The sequence below is a fragment of the Oncorhynchus nerka genome, linkage group LG2, assembly GCF_034236695.1.
Source record: "Oncorhynchus nerka isolate Pitt River linkage group LG2, Oner_Uvic_2.0, whole genome shotgun sequence".
Lineage (NCBI taxonomy): Eukaryota > Metazoa > Chordata > Actinopteri > Salmoniformes > Salmonidae > Oncorhynchus > Oncorhynchus nerka.
In genome coordinates, this window is record NC_088397.1 from 23,425,043 (window position 1) to 23,452,890 (window position 27,848).

The following is a 27,848-nucleotide window of genomic DNA, read 5'->3' on the forward strand; positions in this document are numbered from 1 at the left end:
GCCAAAATTCACCCAACTTATTGTGGGAAGCTTGTGGAAGGCTACCTGAAATGTTTGACCCAAGTTAAACAATTTTAAGACAATGTTACACTCAATTAGTATTTGGTATGTAAACTTCTGACCCAATTGGGAATGTGATGAAAAAAAATAAAAGCTGAAGTAAATTATTATTATTTTGACATTTCACATTCTTAAAATAAAGTGGTGATCCTAACTGACCTAAGACAGGGAATTTTTACTAGGATTAAATGTCAGGAATTGTGAAAAAACTGAGTTTAAATGTATTTGGCTAAGGTGTATGTAAACTTCCAACTGTAGGTACAGGGATAGGGACCAGAAGGTCACAGGTTCTAATCTTGTTGCTGCCAGAGGTTTCGAATTGCAGTGTGGTTTGTTTTCTTACCTTACCCCAACCCCTATTCCTGAATGTACACAATCACCTTTGTTTCTGCCCTCAACAGAACATCTAATAAGGAAAGTCACAGGATTTATAAATGTGGTTTTCACCACATCAACGAGATGATTTTACAAATTGTATAAATGTTGATTAGGGGCTTTATTCAGTCTGTATGGCGGAAGTCCCACGCTATAGCGCAAATGAGATTGAAAGGCAATGTTCGCGTAGAATGTATAAGGTAAACGTCACAGCAGCTTAATCAGAAATAACCTTTGCATTTCAATCATGCTATAAATGGGGGGGGGGGGGGGGGGGATCTTCTGCACTACAGATTGAATCAATTAGAAATGTGAGTGATATTCATTGAAGTAAACTCATCCGACAAGACCTGAGGATCAATGCTGAATATAAACAGGCACAGTCAATTCTATCGATTACAAGCGAGAAAAGCTCCTGTATACGCCATTTCAAGTCCCAGTGCAGTCAAACGTGACTTTCCTAGGTTAGGTTGCCAGTTCGAATACGGCGTGCGACTTGTTTTTAAATATTTCTCACTAATCACAGTTCTAATCTATGTGACTAACCATTTCTTAACCCAGTGCAGTCATGTGATTTTCCTGTTTTATAAAACGTTTCCAGACTGAGGTTGGAGTAATACTGAAATTATGAAGCCCTTGTAAAGTAAGAGCGGTTTGAAAACACAGGCTGAAATTTCAGGCAATTTTGGGAGAGTTTTGGCCTTCCATGGTGACGTCACCATGCGGTAAATTAGTTAGACCACTAAGAGCATTCCAAACCTCTGCCAATAAGCCAATTGTCAGTTCCCCCCCTTCACTCAGGCCACTCCCAGACAGTATCAGCACATTTTTTTGCCTGAGAAATTGCCCTTTGACCAAATATTTAGTGGGATTCATAATTAAACTACCCGAGTATTGAGTTTCAGAAGACATTCGCAAGCCCTATTTGATTCAGTGACTACAGTAAATACTGCATTTGGAGCTACTGATGCAAATAAGTTGTAAAAGAATAGACAAATCACTGGTGTACATAAAGTGTTACATTTTACATGAGATTGATTTGGTATAGCTAAATAACTTCTGTTTTTACATGGAATACACATTACATTAATAAATATGAATTATACAAAGATGATTCATCTAAAACTGCTGCAAAAATATGAAGGCACTAAACTACATTACATTGGTTATATAAACAGACATAGGCCACGTAAATGAATCTAAGGAAAGAGTTCTCATATTTTGGCCATTGTAAATTGTGGACGCAAGTCTGGCAAAAATATTTATCAGTCAAGTCACGATTATACAATCAATTGTCATGGGTCTCGATGGTTATTCCTTTAAAATCGATTGGTTACTGCATGTTTGTTTGATAAATAAAAAAGCGAAATAAATAAGGGACGGTTAACATTTAGTGTTTCCCCACCACGTACCCCATCCCAACTTTCTTAGCTTGGGGAAAAATCCCTACAACTGCATAAGTGGATTTGACTCAACTCCGCCTATGACACACTCGACCAAACCGTTCCACCTCTTTGCAGCTTCCTGTCCAAATGGAGTTTCCGACATGGAGTTTTTGCAGGGTGATAAGGCACTGTTGATCTCTGTAGACTGGAAAATGCCATGGGACTGCAGTGCCAGCCAACTCTGAGGAGCAGTACTCCAGGCTTTAAACAATAGCCAAAGCCTCCTCCAGGCTGTTACAGGGCCGTCTCAAAGATGACCAAGTTGCCGTCCGCTCCGACCCCTCCGTTGGTCGTACTGGGACGACTCCGGCTGTTGTATGCCTGAATCAAGATGAGACAACCAATGTTAGTGTACGCCAACCCGAAAAGCCAGAGGTATGTGGTGGACGCACAAGAACACTACTCCCACACATCTGTGTGGTAGCATGTCACTTTGAGCAGTAAGCTATTTCACTGCCAGAGAACAGTGGGAGAGTGAAGTGGACATGCTCTGTTGAGTCAGTGTGCTACTTACCTGTTTAGCTGACTGCAGGAGGGCAACAGCCTCCTGCCTGCCAGTCTGCTGGACCATCTTAAAGAAGATACCGTCGTGGTTCTGAAGTAGGGTGTAGGGCTCGTCGTATTCGTGGATCTGACCCGCATCTAGAACCTGGGAACAGAATGAAGTTATAGTAAGTAATCTATGGACTTAAATGTAAATGTCTATCATTAGGGATACAAAAAGGACCCGACAAGCCCTTGGACACACGTTTGGGGTCACTTAGAAATGTTCTTGAAAGAAAAGCACATTTTGTGGTCCATCAAATTAATCAGAAATACAGTGTAGACATTGTTACGGTTCTAAATGACTATAAGAACATCCAATAGTCAAAGGTATATGAAATACAAATGGTATAGAGAGAAATAGTCCTATAAATACTATATTAACTACAACCTAAAAACCTCTTACCTTGGTATATTGAAGTCTCATGTTAAAAGGAACCACCAACTTTCACATGTTCTCATGTTCTGAGCAAGGAACTTAAACGGTAGCTGTTTTACATGGCACATATTTTACATGGCACATATTACTTCTCCAACACTTTGTTTTTGCATTATTTAAACCAAATTGAACATGTTTCATTATTTATTTGAGGCTAAATTGATTTATTGATGTTTTATATTAAGTTAAAATAAGTGTTCATTCAGTATTGTTGTAATTGTCATTATTACAACAAAAAATCTACAAAAAAAATCGACATCGCCTTTTTTGGGTCCTCCAATAATCAGTATCGGCGTTGAAAAATCATAATCGGCCGACCTCTATTTACAACATTAACAATGATGTTATTTTAAAAACAAGGACATTTTTAAGTGACCCCAAACTTTTGAATAGTGTATATATATATATATAAAATAATACTCTAGAGTAGACAGATACACAATGATCACCCAACTGGGTAACTGGAGAGCTCTCACCAGAATGCGGTCGCTGTCTATAATGGTGTTGAGGCGGTGGGCGATGGTGAGAACGGTGCACTCCCTGAACTTGTCTCGTATCGTCTTCTGGATCAACTCGTCTGTTCTACAGAGCCAGGACACAGACAGGGAGGACACACTCAGCTGGGAGGAAGAAACACACACACACACTTTCCTCTACTACTAGATGCCTCCCAGTCTTATGTTGCATTCATAACCAAGTGGGAAGGTGGTAATTACCAGTTGGATGCTTTCAACTAATTGAGAAAAGACGATCCCAGAATTGACAAGAGGCTGCATCAAACTAAAATTACAGCTATCATACCTGTGAACAAGTGTTGGAAAACCATAAGTACATTTATTTTTTTATTTTTTTTAAGTATGGTTTTACTGTCAAATGTTATCGAGAATTTTCTTAGTAGGTGAAGTCAGCATGTGAGAAAAGTCAAAACTCAGGGATGATAGATGAGTTTCCCCACTAGTAATTACTAGTTGGAGGGGCCTTCAAGTGGTTTTTCCCAGTCATAAGTGGTAAATACCACCTTCCCACTTGGTTATGAATGCAGCATATCAGCTGCCTAAGCTGCTCAGCTCGAAAGGACAGACAGGAGGTCCTCCATGGCAACACGTGTGTATGAGAGTGGCAGCTCTGTACCTGGGGTCCACGTTGGCTGTGGCCTCGTCTATGATGAGGATGCGGTTCTTCCTCAGGATGGCCCGGGCCAGACAGACCAGCTGCCTCTGACCCACACTGAAGTTGGAGCCCGACTCGGCCAGAACCGTCTCCATCTTATTGGGCAGCTCCTCCACCACAGACTTCAACTGGACCTGGAGAGGAAACAGTTACTGGAGTAAGAGCCTGATCAATGCCACCAAAAACACACATTAACCTGTATGTCAATACGTGAGAGTATGTCCCGTTACTGTATCAATAAGAGTCTGAGGAGCAGTACCTCTTGGAGAGCGTTCCACAGGTCCTCGTCTGTGTGCTGGCTGAAAGGGTCCAGGTTCTTCCTCATGGTGCCGGTGAAAAGCACTGGGTCCTGCAGAACAGAGGGGCCACAAACAAAAAAATGTAATAAGCTCTAACAGAGCCATATCTGAACTAGGAGCCTTTCCTTTACTACATTCAGAAGGACTAAGAGACAGAGCAGCCACAGAAGACCCACCAACAGTAGCTACCTGAGGTATGATGGACATCTTCTGGCGCAGGTCATGGAGGCCGATCTCGGAGGTCAGAACTCCGTCAATGTAGATCCTGCCCTCTGGCTCTGCCAGGCGGAAGAGCGCCGATACCAGGGAGCTTTTCCCCGCACCCGTCCTGCCCACGATGCCAACCTTCTCTTTGGGCCTGAACATGGCCTTCATGTCCTTCAGGACCACAGGTCCGTCTGAGCTGTAGGAGAAGCTGACTCGGTCAAAGGTGATGAGGCCTTGGCTCGGCCACTCAGGAGGAGGACGCTTCTGGGTTTCCCAGGGTGCTTCACTCTCCAGCTCTGTGTACTCCACCACCCTCTCCACTGACGTCATCTGAGGACGGTGAATAAACCATGTCAGTCAAACAGCCCTGGCTTTTGTACTAGCATGGCGTCTAAGCAGCCCAGTACATCATTGGGGGCGAGCTCACTGCCATCCAGGAAGGAAGGCCCAGATTCCAGCAACCCAAGCCATAGACTGTCCTCTCTGCTTCCGCACAGTAAGTGGTACCAGTGCATCAAGTCCGACACAAACAGGCTCCTGAACAGCTTCTATCCCCAAGCCATAAGACTGCTAAATAGCTAACAAAACGGCTACACAAACTATCAGAGTTGACCCTTGTATTTCATTTTGTCTCTATGCTCACTCACAGGACTCTTGCACACACAATCATATTAACGGCTGCTCCTCTGTTTATCATACATTCTGATGCCTAGTTACCCCACCCCTATCACTCCAGTATCCCTGCCCATTGTAAATATGGTACTGGAACTGACTGACCCCAAATATAGCTTACTCACTTCACATGCTGTTCTTACTTCTATTTCTCATGTGATTTTGTTCTGTTATTTTTAGTACTGCATTGTTGGGTTTAGAGCTGGCAATAAAAGGCATGTCACACTGTACTTGTGCAGTACATTTAAACTTGAAACTAAAAGCACTATAGAGAGCTGCATTAAGAAGCTTCAGAAAACCCTCAGGCTGGATTCTTGAAAGATGTTATGGACGAACATTCCATCCTGGTGTCATGACGTTGGCCTGGGGGTAGGTTTATGACGGTCATATATACCTCTCCCCCCCCCTTTCCCACTCTCTCTACCCTACTGGTGTGACATTTGAAAATCCCTTGGTTAACATAAAGATTCTGGGAACATCAGAAGGTGGGGGGAAATGAACCATATTTTGGTAATCCGACCAGTTGAACATATGGGTTGGTACTTAATGAATACGATGTCATCTGAGACATTCTCATCAATGATAGTATGACAAACTCTACACATTAGAGTTATCAGATTCACATGGAATTGTTGTGCAATTTAAATGTTTGAATATAAAATTATTGGTGAAAAGATCAAATGTAATTTTAGCTTCCAAATGAGAGATTTGGGTTTTCATAAGGTTAGGGCTCTGCTCAACAGTGGCCCACCCCTGTGAAGAGACATGTGTTATAAAACCACACCCTTCTCTCTCCACTATATAAAGCCTTGAAGAAAATGTAACCTCCTGTTCCGAGGATGTGAGGACGACGGTCCATACGTTAAAAGAACTAACATGTCAGCTTTTCCGGGTACATTAGGATGACGATCCGATGTCAGAATGGTTCAGATAATAACTACAGAACAAAGCCAACCTCAGCGTGAGCTGGTTGTGAATGGTATGAACTCTTATTCACTACAGAAGTGAGACCTCCTAGCCGTTGAGTTTAGCAACAGCAGCTGCAAACGTGGGCTAGGAAAGAACAGACAGAGTATCCCGTCTACCACACAACGACATTACTACAACGTATCCAATTTACCAGCAGAGACATTCTTCAAAGGACAAAGGACTGTTGGGCAACACGACCTTCCATCAACCACCAACCTACCGAAGTGCAGCTCAGAGTAAATATTTACTGCATTTTCCTTTTCCAAATGGGTGGTAATTTAGAATGCATAAGATACTGTATTTACGATAGCATGGCTTCTCCTTTTGTTCCTCAAGTCTTCCCGCTCTTTCACTCAAACCCAATCCCCCTTTTCTTTGTGTAACCAGCTGTCATATCTGTTCCGTCCACCAGGGACGTTTTCCTTTATGATATAATTTGTAATCAAGGTATGATTCATTCTGTGTATATGTAATTATGTGTGATTAGTTAGGTATTTAGTAAATAAATAAATTAACCCAATTTTGTATTGCTGATTCAACTTGTTTAGCCAGGGTTCGTGAAGATTTACAACTTTCAGATGAGACTGAAATAAGGTGACGATTAATATTGACTGCTATTTATGTAAAATATTACTAGGTCTTTAAGAGTTTATTCGGAAGATAACTGCTCTATAAATATTATTTTGTGGTGCCCTGACTTTCTAGTTAATTACATTTACATAATTCACTCAATCAGGTAATATTAATTACAGAGAAAGGATTTTATAGAATAGCATGTCATATCACTTAATCCGGCATAGCCAAAGACAACACTGGCATGAAAACCAGCATGAACAAGATGAAAGGCCAAATAGACCAGGAGGCAGTTTCAGAGTGACCACTAATAGTTCTGAGAACTGGGTTACACATTTCAATCAACATACTTCCAGACTAAGTTGTCTGGTGGGTTTGTAAAGCATGTAGCATCTCTGAAGAAGGGGTTGATTGTAAATACAGGTGTTCCTCTACATATCTGGTTGTCTCACCATGTTCTCCACCTCAGCACTCTGCCGTACCCCCCACTGGAACATCCCCATGAGAGTCACAGCGTAGGACAACGCCAGGCCTACAGATCCAGCCTCCACCTCTAACAAGGCCAGACGAGAAACAAACAGGACACTGGTTAGACCCAATGCTCAATCAATCATTGCTATTCTAGGTCTGGTCTGGCAACAAGCTGCAGTTTTCATAACCTCCTTCAGCCCAAATATACAGTCTTGGCCAAAAGTTTTGAGAATGACAAATATACATTTTCACAAAGTCTTCTGTCTCAGTTTGTATGATGGCAATTTGCATATACTCCAGAATGTTATGAAGAGTGATCAGATGAATTGAAATGAATTGCAAACTCCCCTCTTTGACATGCAAATGAACTGAATCCCCCCCCCAAAAAAATTGACTGCATTTCAGCCCTGCCACAAAAGGACCAGCTGACATGTCAGTGATTCTCTCATTAACACAGGTGTGAGAGTTGACGAGGACAAGGCTGGAGATCACTTGGTCATGCTGATCGAGTTCGAATAACAGACTGGAAGCTTCAAAAGGAGGGTGGTGCTTGGAATCATTGTTCTTCCTCTGTCAACCATGGTTACCTGCAAGGAAACGCGTGCTGTCATCATTGCTTTGCACAAAACGGGCTTCACAGGCAAGGATATTGCTGCCAGTAAGATTGCACCGAAATCAACCATTTATCAGATCATCAAGATCTTCAAGGAGAGAGGTTCAATTGTTGTGCAGAAGGCTTCAGGGCACCCAAGAAAGTCCAGCTAGCGCAAGGGCCGCGTCCTAAAGTTGATTCAGCTGCGGGATCGGGGCACCACCAGTACAGAGCTTGCTCAGGAGTGGCAGCAGGCAGGTGTGAGTGCATCTGCACGGACAGTGAGGCAAAGACTTTTGGAGGATGGCCTGGTGTCAAGAAGGGCAGCAAAGAAGCCTCTTCTCTCCAGGAAAAACATAGGGACAGACTGATATTCTGCAAAAGGTACAGGGATTGGACTGCCGGCCTGGGGTCAAGTCATTTTCTCTAATGAATCCCCTTTCCGATTGTTTGGGGCATCCGGAAAAAAGCTTGTCCGGAGAAGACAAGGTGAGCGCAACCATCAGTCCTGTGTCATGCCAACAGTAAAGCATCCTGAGACCATTCATGTGTGGGGTTGCTTCTCAGCCAAGGGAGTGGGCTCACTCACAATTTTGCCTAAGAACAGAGCCATGAATAAAGAATGGTACCAACACATCCTCCGAGTGCAACTTCTCCCAACCATCCCGGAACAGTTTGGTGACGAACAATGCCTTTTCCAGCATGATGGCGCTCCTTGCCATAAGGCAAAAGTGATAACTAAGTGGCTCGGGGAACAAAACATTGATATTTTGGGTCCATGGCCAGGAAACTCCCCAGACCTTAATCCCATTGAGAACTTGTGGTCAATTCTCAAGAGGCGAGTGGACAAACAAAACCTCACAAATTCGGACAAACTCCAAGCATTGATTATGCAAGAATGGGCTGCCATCAGTCAGGATGTGGACCAGAAGTTAATTGACAGCATGCCAGGGCGGATTGCAGAGGTCTTGAAAAAGAAGGGTCAACACTGCAAATATTGACTCTTTGCATCAACTTTATGTAATTGTCAATAAAAGCCTTTGACACTTATGAAATGCTTGTAATTATACTTCAGCATTCCATAGTAACATCTGACAAAAATATCTAAAGACACTGAAAGCAGCAAACTTTGTGGAAATTAATATTTGTCTCATTCTCAAAACTTTTGGCCACGACTGTACTCTGTAATTGTGTTGGCTCTGTGTGCCGTTGTCCCTTACGGTCTCGGAGCAGAAGGCAGCCGAAGGCGGTGATGGTGACGAAAACGGCGCACATGCCATCCAGGCGGACGGCGAACCAGCGAGAGGTGACCAGGAACAGGAACCAGGATTCTGAGAGACACTGATTCAGTTATATTCCTATAGAACGGACCGCACAGAGCGGAGACTGGGTAGAATGTATACATGTTATAAAATATCATTCTCCATCAATGTACTTAGACCCATTGGAGACAAACAAAACGGAAGTAAGGCGACATTGAAAGGACAACCACCTGAGTGCAGATCCTGATGAGCGTCAAAGGTGTTCTGGAATCTCTCCTCAGCTCTGAAGGCTCGAATCGTCCACAGACCTTGGAGGGACGAGGACAGGTGGGAAAAGACTGGACTCCGAGCTGCAGAGAGACACACGGTTACTGATTACTGTCCATGTGCACACACACACACACACACACACACACTATTAAGCAAAAAAGGCCATTGGCACTCACTGGTGGATTCCAGGCGCTTGACATCTCGTGACGTCTGCAGGAAGTAGCGTCTCAGGAACAGAAAGACGATGATAAGAGGAACCAATGGGATGAGGATCCAGGGGATGACGGAGGCCGCTACAGCGACCACACCGATGATCTGCAGGAATATCTACTCAGGAAAACAGGCCCAAAGAAATAACCAGAGGAGAGGGAACAGGTTAACTGGTGATCGAATAGTAAATAATACTTTGTGAAAATGACCGGCCAAAATGTGTCGTGGCTCACCTGAATGAAGTCCACAAAGGTCCAAGGTAAGGCCGCGTCCAGTTGGCCAATGTCCTTAGAGAAGCGGTTGAGGACTCTTCCTGGGGCACAACAGAAGACAAGACCAGGAATTTAAAGACTTCTTTCTTTGTCTACAGATGTATTAATGTTTGACCTTAAGCAAACAATGTAGAGTCTCTCAACACAGAAACTGTGGCAAAAGAAAATTGCTTTCCCTATGTGTTCCAGTTTGCGCATTGGCTTATGGCTCACCAATTGGGTTGACGTCAAAGAAGCGTACAGGTGTCCGGAGGATAGAGTTGAACATGCGGTTGTGCAGAGACTGAGCAGCTTTCACCAGCACATTGAACATCACCAGACTCCTGGCAAAGCCAAAGATGAGAGTTGCTCCAGTCAAACCTGAAAACACAGATTTCCCATTTTAGAATGTTACATTCTGAAGCACACATTTTGTAACACAGACAGACGCACAAAGGTTATGGAGGATGAAAGAGCCTGCATGACACTATTCTAGGAGTATCAAAACAACTCCCGAGTAGGGTTTCCACTGTGTCTCACCTGCGTAAATGCCGAGGTAGAAATCCAGGTTCAGCTGTTCAGTGACGTTGACACCATTTTGGATGGTCACAGTGCCGTTAACGTTGAGCTTCTCCTGCTCTCCTGCCCTGTCAATCACAGAGGAGACAGAGGTAAAGCACAGAGCCAGTCCCAACACGGCATGTTAAAAGGGTATCATGACAGTTGCATGACTGAAAATGAACAGTGAAATTAAAACGTCTTACCAATATGCCAACCACCAGTCCTGCAGAATATATGCTGCCTGCACACAAAAACATATGTTAGTAGACCTATATCATTTAATGAAGTCGTCATCAGATTGAGTTTCTTCCACACTACTAGCGCTGCTTTTGACCATGTAGTTGTACTGGGGTTATGATGTCATTACCTGAGCTAGGAACTGGAGTAATAAAACTCCTATCAACACCAGGATGTTGGCGCCTGCCTTCAGGTACTTGACATAGAGGCCGACGCCGATGGTCCCATCCGAGCGGCTCTCCTCGACTACTGTCTGGACAGGCTCTGCCTGCATTATACACAAACACAATATGATTTAGTGGGGGTTATTCATTAAAGCCACTGCAAATAAAATAACATTACGTTGCACAGATATCATGTCTAGTGAGTCATTCTGTGCACTCTGTGTAGGAGATGAACCTCTACATAGTTTAAGCACGAGGGAAGTTGAGAATTTACACAACCCCTGTGTTGGGGAATCTGAGCATGTCAACAAGATCCAAATGAAAGTAGTTTTTTTTAAGGAAAGTACAACATGTACTTTGCTGTGGCTTGCATAGCTTCTACTAAAATTACAAGGCAACAGTAAACACCCCCCCCCCCTTGGGCCAAATAAGTGTAATTGTGTAAATGCCGGATTTCTATGGCAAGGCATCATTCACCCAAAGGTCGTCAAAATCAGGTCAATGCTGTTCTACTAAAAGACTTCTACTAAAAGTTTGTACGCACTGCCTTGTGGACAAAAAGAGCAAGCACGGGGAACTTTTTATTCACTCACTGCTTTGCTACAAAATATCAGGGGCAGAGTGAAAATGCTCCTAGTGACAGTATCAAAGGACTGGAAGTGGGCGGGACCCACCGGAAGCTGTTCAGTTCCATCTTTAACAGAGCGTATGGAGGAGGTGTGGGAGACCACGGAATTCTGCGAGAGGGTGCGGCTGCATGGCGAGCGGCTTTCAGTCTCCACCCCTGGGGCTTGTGGCCCCTCCTCTTCCCTCTTCAGGAGGGAGGTGAAGTCGACCCCAGAGCGCTGGAGTTCGCTGTACGTCCCCCTTGCCACCATGTGACCCTGAAACAGACACACGAAAGTCACACCCCATCAAACATCTGGAGTTTGTATGTAATGTTTAAGTCGGTCTGCATTTATACAGATGTTCCTACGTGCGTTTACAGTAACCCATGGTAACCAACCACACCCGCTTGCAGTGCGGGTCCTGCATTAACTTAAGCACAGGGTAGTGCATATGTGCTCCTATGTAGTCTTAAAGTGTGTGTGGAATGTTGAACACACCTCCTTGAGGACGAGGATCTGGTTGGCTGCTTGGAGGTACTGCAACTGGTGGGTGACCAGGATGCGGGGCTTATTCTTCAGAATACCACAGATACACCTGGACACACATGGAAATAGACAGAGACTTTTTAGACTACCAGATGCGCGCCGGCAAATTGGAGATTGGCCCTGTTTGAGAGGTGACAATCACTAGGGCCAGCTCACAAGTATTTGCTTTTTAGACATGGTTCCTAAATAACAAAAGCAAAATCATTTTGAAAAAATATGATCGCATCGACACAGATCAAACTGGCTACACAAAGCTTAAGTAGGCTACAGGTGCCTATTGGATTTCTTTGCAGCGCATACATAATTTCAGATTTTCGAAATTGATAAAATCTCAAATCTAGTGCAAAGGCATTTTAGAAGCATTTCCTCTATAGCTAATACCAGACACTCACTCATTCTTCATCGCGCAGTCTTCTAAACTCCCCACTCAATTTAATGCCAAGATGTTTTTATTGATGTTTGATCATTACAGCCTATCAGGTTGCGTGATCCTCGTAATGTTACGTGGAAAATACAACTAATGGGAAGCAGTATTAAATGTATATCACACTCACCCAAATGAGACCAGTTATTTTTAGTATTTGCATTTCATTCCTTTCACTAGCAAATGCGAGTGAACTGCTGACACTTTAGAGCCCACTGAATGTCCAGCTTATGTTTGCTAACGTTAGCTTGAAACAATGAGTTTACCTTTCCACAACACACAGAGCCGAAAAGGGATTTGTCCATGTGTACGTACAGCCGACAGTCGGCAAACTCAGCATCACATCAAACAGGAGGGGCAGACGCAGGGTAGCTATGTCGAATAATGGTGTATTAAATCACTGTTGACACAAACTCCATACATGTCTGTGTGTTGCAGCTCAAATCGGGATCATTTACTCAGTGGATGTATTTATTAAAATCAATTCAGGCCCCATTCATTTCTGCATACTTTTAACTCAATTTCATACATGGACAGAATTGCATAGTTGGTAGGTAAAATGTGTGCATCTTGGCAGGTCTGTGACAGCATCCACACCAAAAACACAGATTTACACTTACAATGCTATTGAAACCTGTTCTAACCATTATAGCTTTTTATACATGTGAGCCCTGCACAGTAAAAGTGCTGCCCACCCCTCGTCACTGCCCTGCTGGTTCCATTATGAACACTTTCCAGGGGACCATGTCATGTGACAGGAAGCGGTAGAGTAGGGCTCTGTTGCCATTGTGTGCTTGACAGTGGCAGCAGCACCACTCCTTTTCCTGCCTTCCTACCCTCACTGGTCCCAACCGGGCCCCTCTGCTGTGATCAGAGGCTAGGGCTGCTTTGATGGAGACCTCAGGGAGGTTGGAATAGAACACTCCAGGCTTTCTGCTACCCTGCCAGATAAATCACCAGCCACCAACAAAGGACTGGGGGACAGTAGCAGGAACAGAATGCTTCATAACGCCCCAGAACAATAGTGGAAGTACTGTACACATTCCAGTTTATGCTTCAGTAAGTCAGTAGTTCATTCACTGCATTACAAGTAAGAGAGGAATACATTGCTGTATGCTTTGCGCATGATCCTTGGAGGTACTGTCCTTGCTTAGCCAATGTTACAGTTGCACATCTTGTTTAGACTTGGTGAGCTACCCTGTGGCAATCCCCGTGACCCCTTATAAGGACAAGGAGAGTGAGGATTACGGTGGTGCAAAATGGATGCGCTTGCACAGATGTCAATTCTACATCTATTCCACATTGGTTCAACATCATTTCATTGAAATGACGTGGAAACAACTTGGATTCAACCAGTGTGTGCCCAGTCGGTTTGTGTTTTCTATAGTTTTGCTCTTTTACAGTCATGTTGAGACGTGTACCGAGAGCAAAGTTCTAGCAGTGTATTGCATCACTATTCAGTTGTGTATAAATTCTTATTTTTTTTAACTGTTTAGCTGAAACTGTGGTTAACTCACTGTTCAAACAGGTGTCTCCCGACCTCAGCATCCACAGCACTTAGAGGGTCGTCCAGCAGGTAGATATCAGCATCCTGGTACACAGCCCTGAGACACAACAAGGCTTTCAGATAGAGACTGGAGGATATTCATCACATCTATAGAATGTACTTCAACTCATTTCTACTCTGGTTTGAAGTCGAGCTGTGGTCTTACCGGGCCAGATTCACTCTAGCTTTCTGTCCCCCACTGAGGGTGGCTCCTCTGTCCCCTATCACTGTCAGGTCCCCGTCTGGCAGCAGCTCCATGTCCTGAACACAGAAGGGACAACAGAGACGACAGGAATTAATAGGACCCACAATCCTTCAAACAGGAGGACCATAATGACTATGTGCAGGACATGATCTTCCACACAGAGGAAATGCAGCTTGTACACAGTGGTAGTGTTACAGAGTGCACGGTTGGGGACGTGACACTCACTACAGATCACTGTGTGTGTGGTTCCTCTCTAGGTTTCTTCCTAGGTTTTGGCCTTTCTAGGGAGTTTTTCCTAGCCACCGTGCTTCTACACCTGCATTGCTTGCTGTTTGGGGTTTTAGGCTGGGTTTCTGTACAGCACTTTGAGATATCAGCTGATGTAAGAAGGGCTATATAAATACATTTGATTTGATTGGTTTGAAGCGTTCTCCATGGCAAGTGAATGTGTGGCTAAAAGTCCAGTCCTCTGATCAAAGAGGAAGTGTTTGTAGAGCAGATGTCTGTTTCATGGGATGTGGTTGTGAGACCTTAAATCTAGTCTCACATTGTGTTCAATAGAGGACAGCGTGTATGTGTTCAATAGGACAGAGGACAGCGTGTATGTGTTCAATAGGGCAGAGAGGACAGCGTGTATGTGTTCAATAGGGCAGAGAGGACAGCGTGTATGTGTTCAATAGGGCAGAGAGGACAGCGTGTATGTGTTCAATAGGGCAGAGAGGACAGCGTGTATGTGTTCAATAGGGCAGAGGACAGCATGTATGTGTTCAATAGGGCAGAGAGGACAGCGTGTATGTGTTCAATAGGGCAGAGAGGACAGCGTGTATGTGTTCAATAGGGCAGAGAGGACAGCGTGTATGTGTTCAATAGGGCAGAGAGGACAGCGTGTATGTGTTCAATAGGGCAGAGAGGACAGCGTGTATGTGTTCAATAGGGCAGAGAGGACAGCGTGTATGTGTTCATGTACGAGTGTTGACAGCTCTGATGTAAGGCGTACCACCTAGAGCCCAAGGTGTTGGTTCTCTTTTGCAGTCAAAGTTCATGAGATCTAACGGGCTCAATGGAGCTTCAATCCTTGCATTTAGCAATCTCCCAGCGTTAAATACCATGAGAGCTCCATTCAGTGTGTCTTACCCTCTTGAGGGCGCAGGCTCTCAGGACCTTCTCATATTTTTGAGGATGGAGCGCTTTGCCAAACAGGATGTTGCTGCGGATGGTTCCGGGGAACACCCAGGGCTGCTGGGAGGCGTATGTCAGCTGACCTTTGACCTTCAACACCCCTTTGTCGTGAGGCAACTCCCCCAGGATGGCACTGAGCAGAGAGGACTGTGGGAAATTTGAAGGGGGAACAGGTGAGCTTGATAACATACACTGAGTGTGCAAAACATTAGGAACACCATACCAATATTGAGTTGAGCGTGAAAAACCCTACAGCGCTGCAGTTCTTGACAACTCAAACCAGTCGCCTGGCACCTACTACCATACCCCATTCAAAGGCACTTAAATATTTTGTCTTGCCCATTCACCCTCAATGGCACCATGTCTCAAGGCTTAAAAATCCTTATTTAACATGTCCCCTCACCTTCATCTACACTGATTAAATTGGATTTAACAAGTGACATCAATAAGGTATCATAGCATTGACCTGGTCAGTCTCATGGAAAGAGCAGGTATTCATAATGTTTTGTACACTCAGTGTACACAAAGGCACTGTCACAGTCAGAGGAGAAAACCTCTTTACAAATCCTGCAATACCCGTTTCTGATTCACACGGTAGACAAATAAATATTCCAGTTGCCTTGCTGTCCTCATACAGTGATGTAATAGGCTGGCACACCAAGAAACATGACCTCTGACCTTTCCAGCCCCCACAGGTCCAATGACAGCGACAAGCTGCTCTGACTTTACTGTGAGTGACAGGTTCTGGAGAGATGGGGCGTCCTGACTCTGTACAGAGTGAGAGAGGGGACATTTCAGGTTAGACTTTATTATATGAGTTGTAATACAGTGAGAGGTTAGCATGTCTTGGCGGTATAATCTAACTTTCTCACTCATCATTATTCACAAATCATTCAGGACTATCCATAATCATGGTAGCAGCCACATGAATGTAGAAGTGTTTAGAAACATTATATTCTTATTTACAATAAGTGACATTTAACATTAATTTCTATTGGGCACAAAATAATCTGAAACAACCTAAACAAACAGCAAATGCATCCAACACAAGCTTGATGTAATCGGTGTGTGCTAGGAATATGGTACCAAATAATAAACGGTTGACTACTTTAATACACAAGTGAATTTGTTTATAAATACTTTTGCTCCCCTAAAATGGGAGGACTATGTACAAAAAGATGCTGCAATTTCTAAACGGTTCACCCGATATGGATGAAAATACCGTCAAATTAAAGCTGAGAGTCTGCACCTTAACCTCAGTAATATTTCAAATCTGGAGTATGTATCTGTGTGTATACAGTGAGCTCAAAGTGCTGGAGTAGAGACAAAACAACTAAATTGCCTCTGTCCCAATACGTTGAGCTCACTGTATACACACACAAGTAGCGTCAAGCTGTAATAAAGGTGTGTGAGATAGCAGTAAACAACACTGTAACTGTATTTAGGAGTCTGGGTGGCAGTGGTTGAACATTCACCGTGTCCCAGTAGCAAATCAGGTCCTGGATCTCCACATTGGGCTCTTGCTTCTCCTCCTGGAGGAATCCATGTTTGCTTTTCACAATCTCATCCAACAGGAGAAAAGTCTGAGAGTGGAAACAAGAGAGAACCAGTGATATACAGCCATGTCTCATGTTAACAAAACCACCACGTCGAGATGGATCCCAGGCTTCGTTTACAATCGTGTTGGATCGAGATGACACATTTAACAACTTGAAGATCTTGATAGCAATGCCCGTTACGTCCCTGGCTTTGAACAATCAGATGACCTACAGTAATGAAAAGCCTGGCTGTGGCTCAGATAAGTCCCATGATGATTTTACAGTCACTGATCATAAAGCATGATAATGTGACATGATTACATAATGAGTCTTAGGAGGTCAGATCCAGAGCTGGGACTTGTGTTTCACATTGGCATCCAGGCAACTGTCAGGGCAGCACGTCTAAAATTAACTAAAAAGGAACCGAGCGCAGAGACGACACCTGCACTGTCAGAAGCCAACACGTGCAGAAGACGAGCCTTGCACAACCTCAGGAGAGCTCTGGTATTGTATGGTTCACACAGAGATAATACGTCAGAGATGATGATTAAAACCACCCTAGAAATAATGTCATGATTCACATCAGCGCTTTGCTGCTTTTACGTCTTCATTTGACATGGTTTCTTTTTAACGAGGGACAATGCGTCATAGCATCTCTACCTTGGATTAACTACAGATGCTGTGTGCTTCCCAGTAACTTCACCATATGATACCACAAATAAATACTGAAACTCCTTAAAATGGTTGCAGTCTCAGAAGCTCACATGTATTTTGTACCTTGATCCTGCGGACGCTGATGCGCGTCTCAGACAGTTTCTCTATGGCCGAGGGGAAGAAGAGGGTGACGGTGAGGCGGACGGCACTGTACAAAGACACGGCCACAAACACCCGGCTGGCTGAGATGGTGTTCCCCAGGAGGACGTAGACGGTGAAGGTGATGAAAACTATGATCTTACTGGCCGCAAAGAAGGAGGCCATGTTGAGGCCTCGCAGGTAGGAGCTTGACATGATCTTGGAGATCTCTTTCCTGGGGGAAGAATGAGAGGAGTTCCGTAACATAAACAAACCCAGGAAGCATTTCAATAAATATAAGACCACAGAAACAAGTCTGCATATAAATATGCCTGAGGATGCTACATGATTGACATGAAAACCAGGACGACGACACACTGATAACATGGCTTTGATGACTGTTGGTTTATCTGGCCACTTTTCTGAGCCCTGCGAGTATGTGTAAACACGTGTGGATATTCAAAAGGAGAGGAGCAGGGGTTGTCCTGTTGCATGGGGAGAGGTTGATGTGCACCACAGATTCACTCAGAGACATCAGTAACCACTGCACGAGGAATCCGTATGTAGCCCTTTATAAAATTGCTCAGATTGAGTATTTTTATCACTGGGATAAACCATGGGCACCTTGTTCTCCTTATACTAACAGCCAGGTGACAGATTTAGACAGCCTTATGACTGGATAGTAGTAGCATGTCCATGTCACAGCTCTGAGGTGGAGAAGCAGAGCTTGTCGACACCTGTTAACATGCCAGTGGCTTTGTGCCAGCTCTGTGATCCGTTTTCCATTTTAGGACATCGTAATATACACTGAGTGTACAAAACATTAAGGTCACCTTCTTAATATTGCGTTGCACCCCACTTTTGCCCGCAGAGGAGTCTCAATTCGTTGAGTGGTGGACCATTCTTGATACACACAGGAAACTGTTCCGTGTGAAACTCAGCAGCGTTGCAGTTCTTGACACAAACCGGTGTGCATAGCACCTACCACCATACCCCGTTCAAAGGCACTTAAATCATTGGTCTTGCCCAGTCACCCTCAATGGCATGCATACACAACCCATGTCTCAATTGGCTCAAGAATACTTCATTAACCAGTCTCCTCCCATTCATCTACACTGACTGAAGTGAATACAACAAGTGACATCAATAAGGGATCATAGCTTTCACCTGGTCAGTCTGTAATGGAAAGATGTTTTGTACACTCAGTGTACATGGTGGTTGTGTGTCAGAGGCCCTCTAGCAATACCACACCAGGCAATAGTGGTGGTTACGAAAAGTAGGGTCAGGTGGTATCCAGATTTTCAAACTGCTACTGTAACATACCAGGGTATGGAGTTCCCGGCAATGCACACAAGGGGGCACCATTTCTTTTCAAACAGTCCAAAAAAAAAATGCTAACAAATTACTAGCGTATTCCCATAGCGGACACTTGCTAATTGCGAACAAGCGCAAGTCAACATAAACAAATTACAAGGACCCCAGCTCATGAACTATGTCAAAAGGTTTGCTGCACACACAACAGCAGGGTTCTTGATCCAGGAGGGGATTGATTGTCTCTGCTGTAACCAAGAATCTTGATCTTGCAGGCTAGCCACTTTTTTTTATTTTATTTTACCTTTATTTAACTAGGCAAGTCAGTTAAGAACAAATTCTTATTTTCAATGACAGCCTAGGAACAGTGGGTTAACTGCCTGTTCAGGGGCAGAACGACAGATTTGTACCTTGTCAGCTCGGGGATTTGAACTTGCAACCTTCCGGTTACTAGTCCAACGCTCTAACCACTAGGCTACCCTGCCGCCCCTTAGCTAGCAAACCATTTACATAGCTGGAGCCCTGAGTTGGAGAGAATTTATTTGGCACGTCTTAGATAGTTAAATGTAAGATATTTAGTTGTGAACTTCAAGCGTAACTTCACCTCTCTTGCACTGGACAACAGTCGTCACAAAAGCTTCCGTTAACTCTGTGCTCTTTGTAAACAAACATACCATGATTGGCTCAATCAGCTGCTTTGGGGCAGGGCTTCATAATGAGAAAAACAAATAAGCAACAGGCAAAATGAAGAACAAGATCTGCTTTATCTATTAACCTAGTGCACAAGATGACAAAAAAAATACATACACTCAGTGTCCAGTTTATTAGGTACACCACCCCAACAGTAATTCACATGGCTGTGACTTGCTATATAAAGCAAGCAGACAGACATGCAGTTACTGTTCGATTGAACTTTAGAATGGGCAAAGCGAGCATGGTATGATCGTCGGTGCCAGGCGGGCCGGTTCCAGTATCTCAGCAACGGCAGTGGACTAAGGTTACAGAGAATGGTGCGACAAATCAAAAACATCCAGTCAGTGGTAGTCCTGTGAGCGAAAACAGCTCGTTGATGAGCGCAAAGGAGAATGGCAAGAATCAGGCAAGCTAACAGGGGGTAACAGGCAAAGAACGGCGCAGTACAACACCGGTGTGCAGAACGGCATCTCGGAACACAAAACTCCTCTGTCCTTGCAACAGATGACCACACCGGGGTTCCACTCCTATCAGCTAAAAACAAGATGCAGCTCCAATGGGCACGCCAACACCAACGCTTGATAATTGAGTGGAAAACATTGCCTGGTCCAACGGTAGTCAGGATTTGGCATAAGCAGCATGAGTCCATGGCCCAATCCTGCCTGGTGTCAACTGTACAGGCTGGTGGCGGTGTTGTAATGGTGTGGGGGAATGTTTTCCTGGCTCACGTTAGGTCCATTGATACTAATTGAGCAAAGTTTCTAATCTCTGAATAATTCAGACCGTTCTGGAGGAAAAGGTGGGTCCAACCCGGTACTAGATGGGTGTACCTAATAAATTGGCCACCGAGTATATATTGACAGTATTGAAAATCATAACATGGGTATTTCAAAATACCCCAGTACACCACCCAAGCCTAATGAAAAAGGGTTCATCACTAGGATTTCAGTCGATTTGACTGACAACTGTATGTTTATATAACTTATACATTTGTGTCAGTGTTACTTTGGCACAAAGTACGAGATGGACTCAATGCATTGTCTAGATAAGCTTATCTAAAATGCCTGGACAAACCCTCAGGAGACTGACATGAATGTAGTTAGTGTGTTTGACAATTTCCTTAAACAGCATTACAACATCACAAGAAGCTGTTGTTGGTGTCGATTCCTCATCACAGAAAAATAAGAGGAAGGTATTTGGTTAAAACACATCATGGGACCGTGACTCACGTCAGCAATCCTAACAGGATAACCAGCTGAATTGAATCATGGGTGATGGCAGAATTCTTGAAATAACACATTTCACAATCTGTAATGGGCTTTTGGACAATAGCGCTTGTTAAGTAAGCATTATTGCAGTAACAATATCTACAAATGTAACACTATTTCAATATTGAGTTTGTTCTGTGCAGTGGGATCCGTTCAAAAGCTTCAATGTTATACTTTTTTTTACCTTCTGACATCATTGACCAGTGCTGAGAAGGGCTTCTCCCAGGCATACATTTTGATGATCCTGATTCCAGACACCACTTCATTCATGGTGCGGATCCTATTGTCAGTTAAGGCAGCGGTTTTACTCCTGCAAGAAAAGGACAGTTCTGAGCAATTTTTAAGACTGTAAAAACACCAGCTTCATGTGATTTTATTTAGTACTCCCACACATAGAGATACTTGCATATGATTGTATACAAATGTAAGGTTTGAAATTACTCTGATTTAGTTAAATATTATATCTGTTTGGGCTTATTGCGGTCAATTTGCAGTCTACAAATTATTTGTAATTGTGTTCAAGCCCCCTGACCATCTGCTCAAGAAAAAAAAAGGTTAAAAAAAAGAAAGAAAAAAGACCACTATATATTTCTTAGAAAAACCTGGTTTATTGACAAGACAGCGAAATGTGCCCTCACAGGGTCCACGCTAGGGTTACGTTCTCACAGGGTCCACGCTAGGGTTACGTTCTCACAGGGTCCACGCTAGGGTTACGTTCTCACAGGGTCCACGCTAGGGTTACGTTCTCACAGGGTCCACGCTAGGGTTACGTTCTCACAGGGTCCACGCTAGGTTTACGTTCTCACACGGTCCACGCTGGGGTTACGTTCTCACAGGGTCCACGCTAGGGTTATGTTCTCACAGGGTTACGTTCTCACAGGGTCCACGCTAGGGTTACGTTCTCACACGTTCCACGCTGGGGTTACGTTCTCACAGGGTCCACGCTGGGGTTACGTTCTCACAGGGTCCACGCTAGGGTTACGTTCTCACAGGGTCCACGCTGGGGTTGGGGTTACGTTCTCACGGGGTCCACGCTAGGGTTACGTTCTCACGGGGTCCACGCTGGGGTTACGTTCTCACGGGGTCCACGCTGGGGTTACGTTCTCACGGGGTCCACGCTGGGGTTACGTTCTCACGGGGTCCACGCTGGGGTTACGTTCTCACGGGGTCCACGCTGGGGTTACGTTCTCACGGGGTCCACGCTGGGGTTACGTTCTCACGGGGTCCACGCTGGGGTTACGTTCTCACGGGGTCCACGCTGGGGTTACGTTCTCACGGGGTCCACGCTGGGGTTACGTTCTCACGCGGTCCACGCTGGGGTTACGTTCTCACACGGTCCACGCTGGGGTTACGTTCTCACATGATCCATGCTAAAAGCAGGCCAAAGATCAGTTTACAAAGCCATTGGTATGTTCATTTGGTTTCGTATTGGGCAAGAAAAGGGAGGAAGGCACTCACCGAACTCCCTGCTTATTTTGAAAAATCTTAAGCTCAAACTCCTATCTACATTGTGTGTTACCTGAACTTGGAGAAGAGCCTTCCGAACATGGTCTGCGTTGGCATGAGGATGACGAGGACGGCCATGCCTGCGAGGCATGATGGGCCAATCTCCACCCACAGCAGCCCCAGGACGGCCGCCGCCTGGAGAGGCCCCACCCACAGGAAGTGCAGGAAAATAGTCACCTGTAACCAAGCGGGGGGAGGGGGGATCATGTGTTGGAACTCATAGGGTGAGAGTATTTCTAAACGACAACAGGATTTTGGGAGATGGTTGTACATCAGTTGTCTCAAATTCCCACCCGCGGGCCACCAGTGACTTACAAGCCTGATGTGGCCCACAAGCCATGAGTTCTAGACCTCTGTGTTACATCTTCAACATGGCTGCTTCATCTACACTGTAGTTTGATGCTAGTCACTGAATCAGACTGTGTACGTTCCATTCAGCCATGTTCTAAACAGTAATATGTAGCAGCATCTTTCCTTGACTTTTAATCATTGACCACAACATGCATCAAAACAGTAGGGTGGAGCAGGGCAGTGTTTTCCCAACCGTGGTCCTTGAGTACCCCAAACAGTACACGGTTTCATTGTAGCCCTGGACAAACACACCTCATTCAGCTCATTGAGGGCTTGATGATTAGTTGAGCAGTTGAATCAGGTGTGCTTGTCCAGGGTTACAATAAAAATGTGTACTGTTAGGGGGTACTGGGGAAATAGGATTGGGAAACACTGGAGTAACAACTCAAATGTTAATGTGTCTGCCAGGTGCCTGAAGAAGCCTGTGACTGACCTTTATCAGAATGTACAGTACTATACTTCAGTCTGTCACCAAGAAACAGATCCCTTTAGATGCCAAAATAGGTTACGTTTTCACCCCAGGTGTCAGCACACAGATCAAAATTAAACTCAAGTGTTAACCTGCATGGTGCCAGTCAAAGTAACAACTCAGTCAGCCTTGTGCGACTTATGCAACCTTCCAGGGTTGAAGTAACAGAGCTGATATTGGATTGGGTCTATCTGCACAGTGGATCAAAAGTATAGGTTAATTTTCAAAAGCTTTTTTCTGCTGTTGCTATTAGACCAAGTCAGCAATATGCAAAGTGATAATATATATATATATATATATTACCCTTATGTATTACAGGGTTCATACCTCATCAAACTTGTTGACATCATTGGATAGCAGGTTCACTATTTGGCCTGTGGTTGTTTTCCCCATCGCTGCACTGCTGAGACACAGGGCCTGGGGTGACACAGACATTACCAAGTTAATTATTGCAAACTCAATAAATAACACCAAGTGATTTGTCACTGTCACAATACAAAGAAAATACCTACACGTCAGTTTGGAAAGGCAGTCATACCCTAGAGCAGTGTTTCCCAGCCCTCTCCTCAGGGACCACTAGTCGCTTCACATTTTTGTTGTAGTCCTAAACTGGCACACCTGATTAAATTACTCTATCAATCATCAACCCCTTGACTAATTTAATCAGGTGTGCAAGTTTAGGACTACAACAATAATGTGAAATGTATGTTGGTCCCCGAGGAGAGGGTTGGGAAATACTGCCCTAGGTGAGAGGAGTTCCTTACCAATTAGTGACCTTAATTCATCAAGTACAAGAGTGGAGCGAAAACCTGCAGATACTCTGCGCCCTCTGTGGAATGAGTTTGACGTGTGTGAGAGTATGTGAGAGAGAGACTCTCAAGTTCAGAAACGACCTTGAAAAAAAGGTGTGTAGGCATGTCTCTTATAAAGACCTTCTTGTAGATCATGTGACACATGGCTACTCGCATCTTCATGCCGGTCCTCTGGACGTGGAAGAAGTAGAGGTGATGCGTGATAGCCAGGATCAGGGTGGACAGACAGACACCAGCAGCGTAGCCAAAGGCCTCATACAGTGCGTCCATATTATCAGGATCGTAATTCTCAAAGTACTGGATCAGCTTTCCCAAGAACACTGGCTGGATCACCTTAATCACCTCCTATTGGGGGAACAAGAGAAGAGGTAGAGAATACAGAGGATATGAGGTGAATCCACAGCTTGATATATAAACATATGGCTAAGATATCATTGAAATTCCCTAGCAGGACAGGGTACCGGTAAGTCTTCCACAAGTCATGTTTTTTTCTACATACCTCAATAAGAGTAAAGATCCCCAGCACTGCGTAGGGTTTCCAGTAGCACTTGATGAGGACTTTGGTGAGTTTGGGAGGCCTGAGTTCTTTAGCAGCTTTCTGCACCTCATGGTCCCAGTGCCTGAGGAAAGACGGCTTTTCTTTTACTATGGGAGAATCGCAATTGAAATTACTTGATTTCTCATGTCCTCTCCAATGAGTATTGAGAAGGAGGCGAGGACCGACGACGCAAGAAGTCCCTATAGGTACCTGGATGTTCAATTCTGCATTGCATCATGTGGTGATACAAATGGACAATCTAGGATTGATACAGCAATTTCTTTACATTTAAATGAGTGACATGGAACACCTTTAAATAGTTCTGAAGTAACTACATTGATTTGTCATTTTAAAATATATCGAGATCGTTTTCCCTGCAAAAACAAGGAGTTTTTTATTATTCAAACCACCTGCGGGCCAGATTGGACCCCTCCAATGTTTGACACCCCTGTTTTGATAAAGGCAACAGATTGGTCAGCCTGACCACATTTAACAGACGTAGGATATTTTAGTTAAATTTGTGTACCTCCATTTAGTATGATACGCTACGTTGCATATGGAATAATGGTCCGGTTACTTAAGACAGAAACAAAAGTTGGGTAGTTGGTCGGGGAGAATGGGTACGTCCAGCAACTCAAAGGTTACATGTTTTAGTCACGTTGGGGACAACTGTAGCATTTTAGCTAACTGTTCCCCTTAACCTCTACTTTGAAGGTATGGAGAATTTAAGTTAATACTCCTAACCTGCTGCTTTAGCCGCTAACGTTAGCCACAAATGCTAATGACGCAACAAGAAGCCTGGCCTTAGAGCAAGACGTATAATACTATACATCCTCCAAGATGCTTGATACATTCAGTCATCCAATTTCTATGATGTGGTACGACCATTATTCCATTTGTAAGGTAACATATCATACTAAATGGAGGGATACAAATGTACATTCCAAATCCTACAAATTGAGTCCAGGTTGGATAGGTGAAGCTAGACAACATTATTTTCTCATTTATTCCATTTACATGCTTCCTTTTACTGAGCTATTTCATAATCGTCCTTGAAAGCAGGCAGGACAGGCAGCCTGTAAAATATTAACAATGACATGTTAAATGCAGCAACTCCTTTCCATCTATTTATCAAAGGGTAAACAGCCAACAGAATATGGCTGTCATGATATGCTTGGTGTATAGTAGTGGGAGGATAAACATCTGGTTCGAAGACCCTTCCGCTATTACGTTCTATTTGGCCTTAATTAACCACAATTCAACAGTCCACTTCTGACTTAGTTCAGAATGATGTTTGCCATACCTCTGTAGTTCCTCTCCCAGTCTCTCAGATCCATCCTCCGGAAGCACTTTGTACATGTCATCTTCCTCTAACCTCCGTTTGTATCCAATGCGGAACAAAGGATTTAGCCAGCTAACGAAAAAGGGAAGAGAAGAGGTAGAGATGAAGAGTTCAATACATGTAGTGTTACATTCAGGATGAGCAGAGCAATGCATGCACTAGACGAGGGGTTCCCAAACTCGGTCCCGAGCCCCCCGGGTGCACGTTTTGTTTTTTCCCCCCAGCACTACACATCTGATTCAAATAATCAAATCTTGATGAGTTAGTTATTTGAGTCACTGTGTAGTGCTAGTGGGGAACAAATTGGGGGGAAAAACTTGCACTCAGGGAGGCCCCAGGACCAATTTTGGGAAATCTTGCAGTAGACCAGTGCTTCCTAAACTTTTCACCCATGCCCACCTTTCATCTAGGGCTAGCAATTACCAGGCACCTTACGATATTATCCCAATACTTAGGTGCCGATATTATATGCATTGTGATTCTATACTGGGATTCAATGTTCCAAACATATTGCTCACCAAATGTCTGCTGCAGAGGGACAAGAGAGCTATCAGAAAACGAGTTTTGATCCGTCATAGAAATAAAAGTGCTGAAATGAATTGGCTCCCTATTTAAAAAGATGGGGAACAAGCTATGAAGGAAAAATACTGGAGATTTGGTACAGCAAACTAGCACAAAAATATTGGGATAGTCAAAATGATACATCAAAAATAATATCCCGATATGTAGCTATCAATTTTTCCCCGATGACTACTTTCATAATTGGTGAACATCACCTGGACATTTCTGACAAGTTATAAATAGCTCTAAGGTCTGCAAAGACAAGAGGAAAAGTGCTGATGCACTACCCAATTTCGAAATTGCACCTTGTGCATTATACTATTACAACTTTCAAGAGTAAATTGAAAAAAAAAAAAAAAAAGTTGTTTATTCTTCATCTCCCACTACCTCTCCAAGCCCCCACTGCAGTAGACAATCTACTCTATTTGTGACATAGGCCTACTGGTAGCATGTCTTTGTAAAAAGCATGTATTGCAAATGCTTGAGTACCCAACTGTGTGCACTGTGCATGTAAAATGTACAAATTGTCAGCAAATGCCTTAGCAAAGAGCAAATTATGTTTTAAAGACCTACTCCAATCTCCTTTTCAGCTCATTTGCACTCGAAAAAAAACGATTTTGCTCAAAACATTTGTTTTACCCATTTGTACATTACTGTATTTATACGTGGGGCTGGTGTATTGTTTTTCAACAGGAAATGTCTAAATATTGCTGGAGTGCGTCTTTAATGCAAATATAAAGCACAGCTTGTCTCATTCAGTCAAAACGAGGCATCCATCCTTTCCCTTCTCGCAGAGGTTTACCGAGACAAATGGGATGGCGATTAATAGCCTAGCTTGCGCAAACAATATTCTTGATTCATAAATTACTGGAATCTTATTTGGCATCATCCTTAATCCAAGACTGTATGAATCAACCGGAAATTGTGATTTCTCGGTGGAGAAAACCATCGAATTACATGGGTAAAACGCACTTTGTGTTAAACCATACTAGTGATTTGAGTTATAAGTGTTTATTATGACGTTATACCTAATTTAATTAATCAGCAAATCATTTAACCCCTCAAACTAAAATTAATCGAATACGTTTTGAATATCATAACCTTACCACTTTTAGTAAACACTATAACGACTACCTGTAGAGCCTAGCTCAACTTTATTTCAATAACCCGGCAGCGAAGGTTGCTGACTTACCAGAAGAATACCTGTGAGAAAAGATTAGCTGTTGCCGATGGATTCGTCTTCGCATCTTTTTTTACCGGTTCCATATTTCCCTGCTGGCTCTATTCAAAGGCTTGGCCAACTTCCTCGCGTGCGGTGCGACAAAGTCTGCTAGCTCCAGTCTTCAAAACGGTTACTTTATTTCCTGTCGTGTAAACTTGGTTGCACGC

The 27,848-nt window shown here is 43.8% G+C and overlaps 1 protein-coding gene across 2 annotated transcripts; it reads right to left on the bottom strand.

Moving 5' to 3' along the window:
* Positions 1 to 1,441: 1,441 nt before the first annotated feature.
* Positions 1,442 to 27,848, bottom strand: LOC115132708 (ATP-binding cassette sub-family C member 4-like). 2 transcript variants are annotated; one of them, XM_029665432.2, is made up of 30 exons: positions 27,652 to 27,848; positions 25,860 to 25,970; positions 24,518 to 24,638; positions 24,139 to 24,363; positions 23,534 to 23,623; positions 22,400 to 22,563; positions 21,065 to 21,190; positions 17,594 to 17,843; positions 16,715 to 16,861; positions 15,957 to 16,046; positions 15,234 to 15,425; positions 14,061 to 14,155; positions 13,866 to 13,952; positions 11,877 to 11,973; positions 11,445 to 11,654; positions 10,737 to 10,874; positions 10,573 to 10,610; positions 10,349 to 10,455; positions 10,043 to 10,189; positions 9,791 to 9,870; positions 9,524 to 9,674; positions 9,308 to 9,427; positions 9,036 to 9,146; positions 7,205 to 7,305; positions 4,521 to 4,868; positions 4,292 to 4,381; positions 3,994 to 4,166; positions 3,339 to 3,444; positions 2,395 to 2,529; positions 1,442 to 2,201 (listed from the first exon to the last, which is right to left on the bottom strand). In XM_029665432.2, exons 1-30 carry the CDS (start codon positions 27,723 to 27,725, stop codon positions 2,115 to 2,117), a joined length of 4,011 nt encoding a protein of 1,336 aa, XP_029521292.1. In that variant the 5' UTR covers positions 27,726 to 27,848; the 3' UTR covers positions 1,442 to 2,114. The 2 variants fall into 2 exon arrangements, with proteins under 2 accessions (XP_029521292.1, XP_029521300.1); XM_029665440.2 differs by having other exon boundaries at positions 16,754 to 16,861; positions 27,652 to 27,847.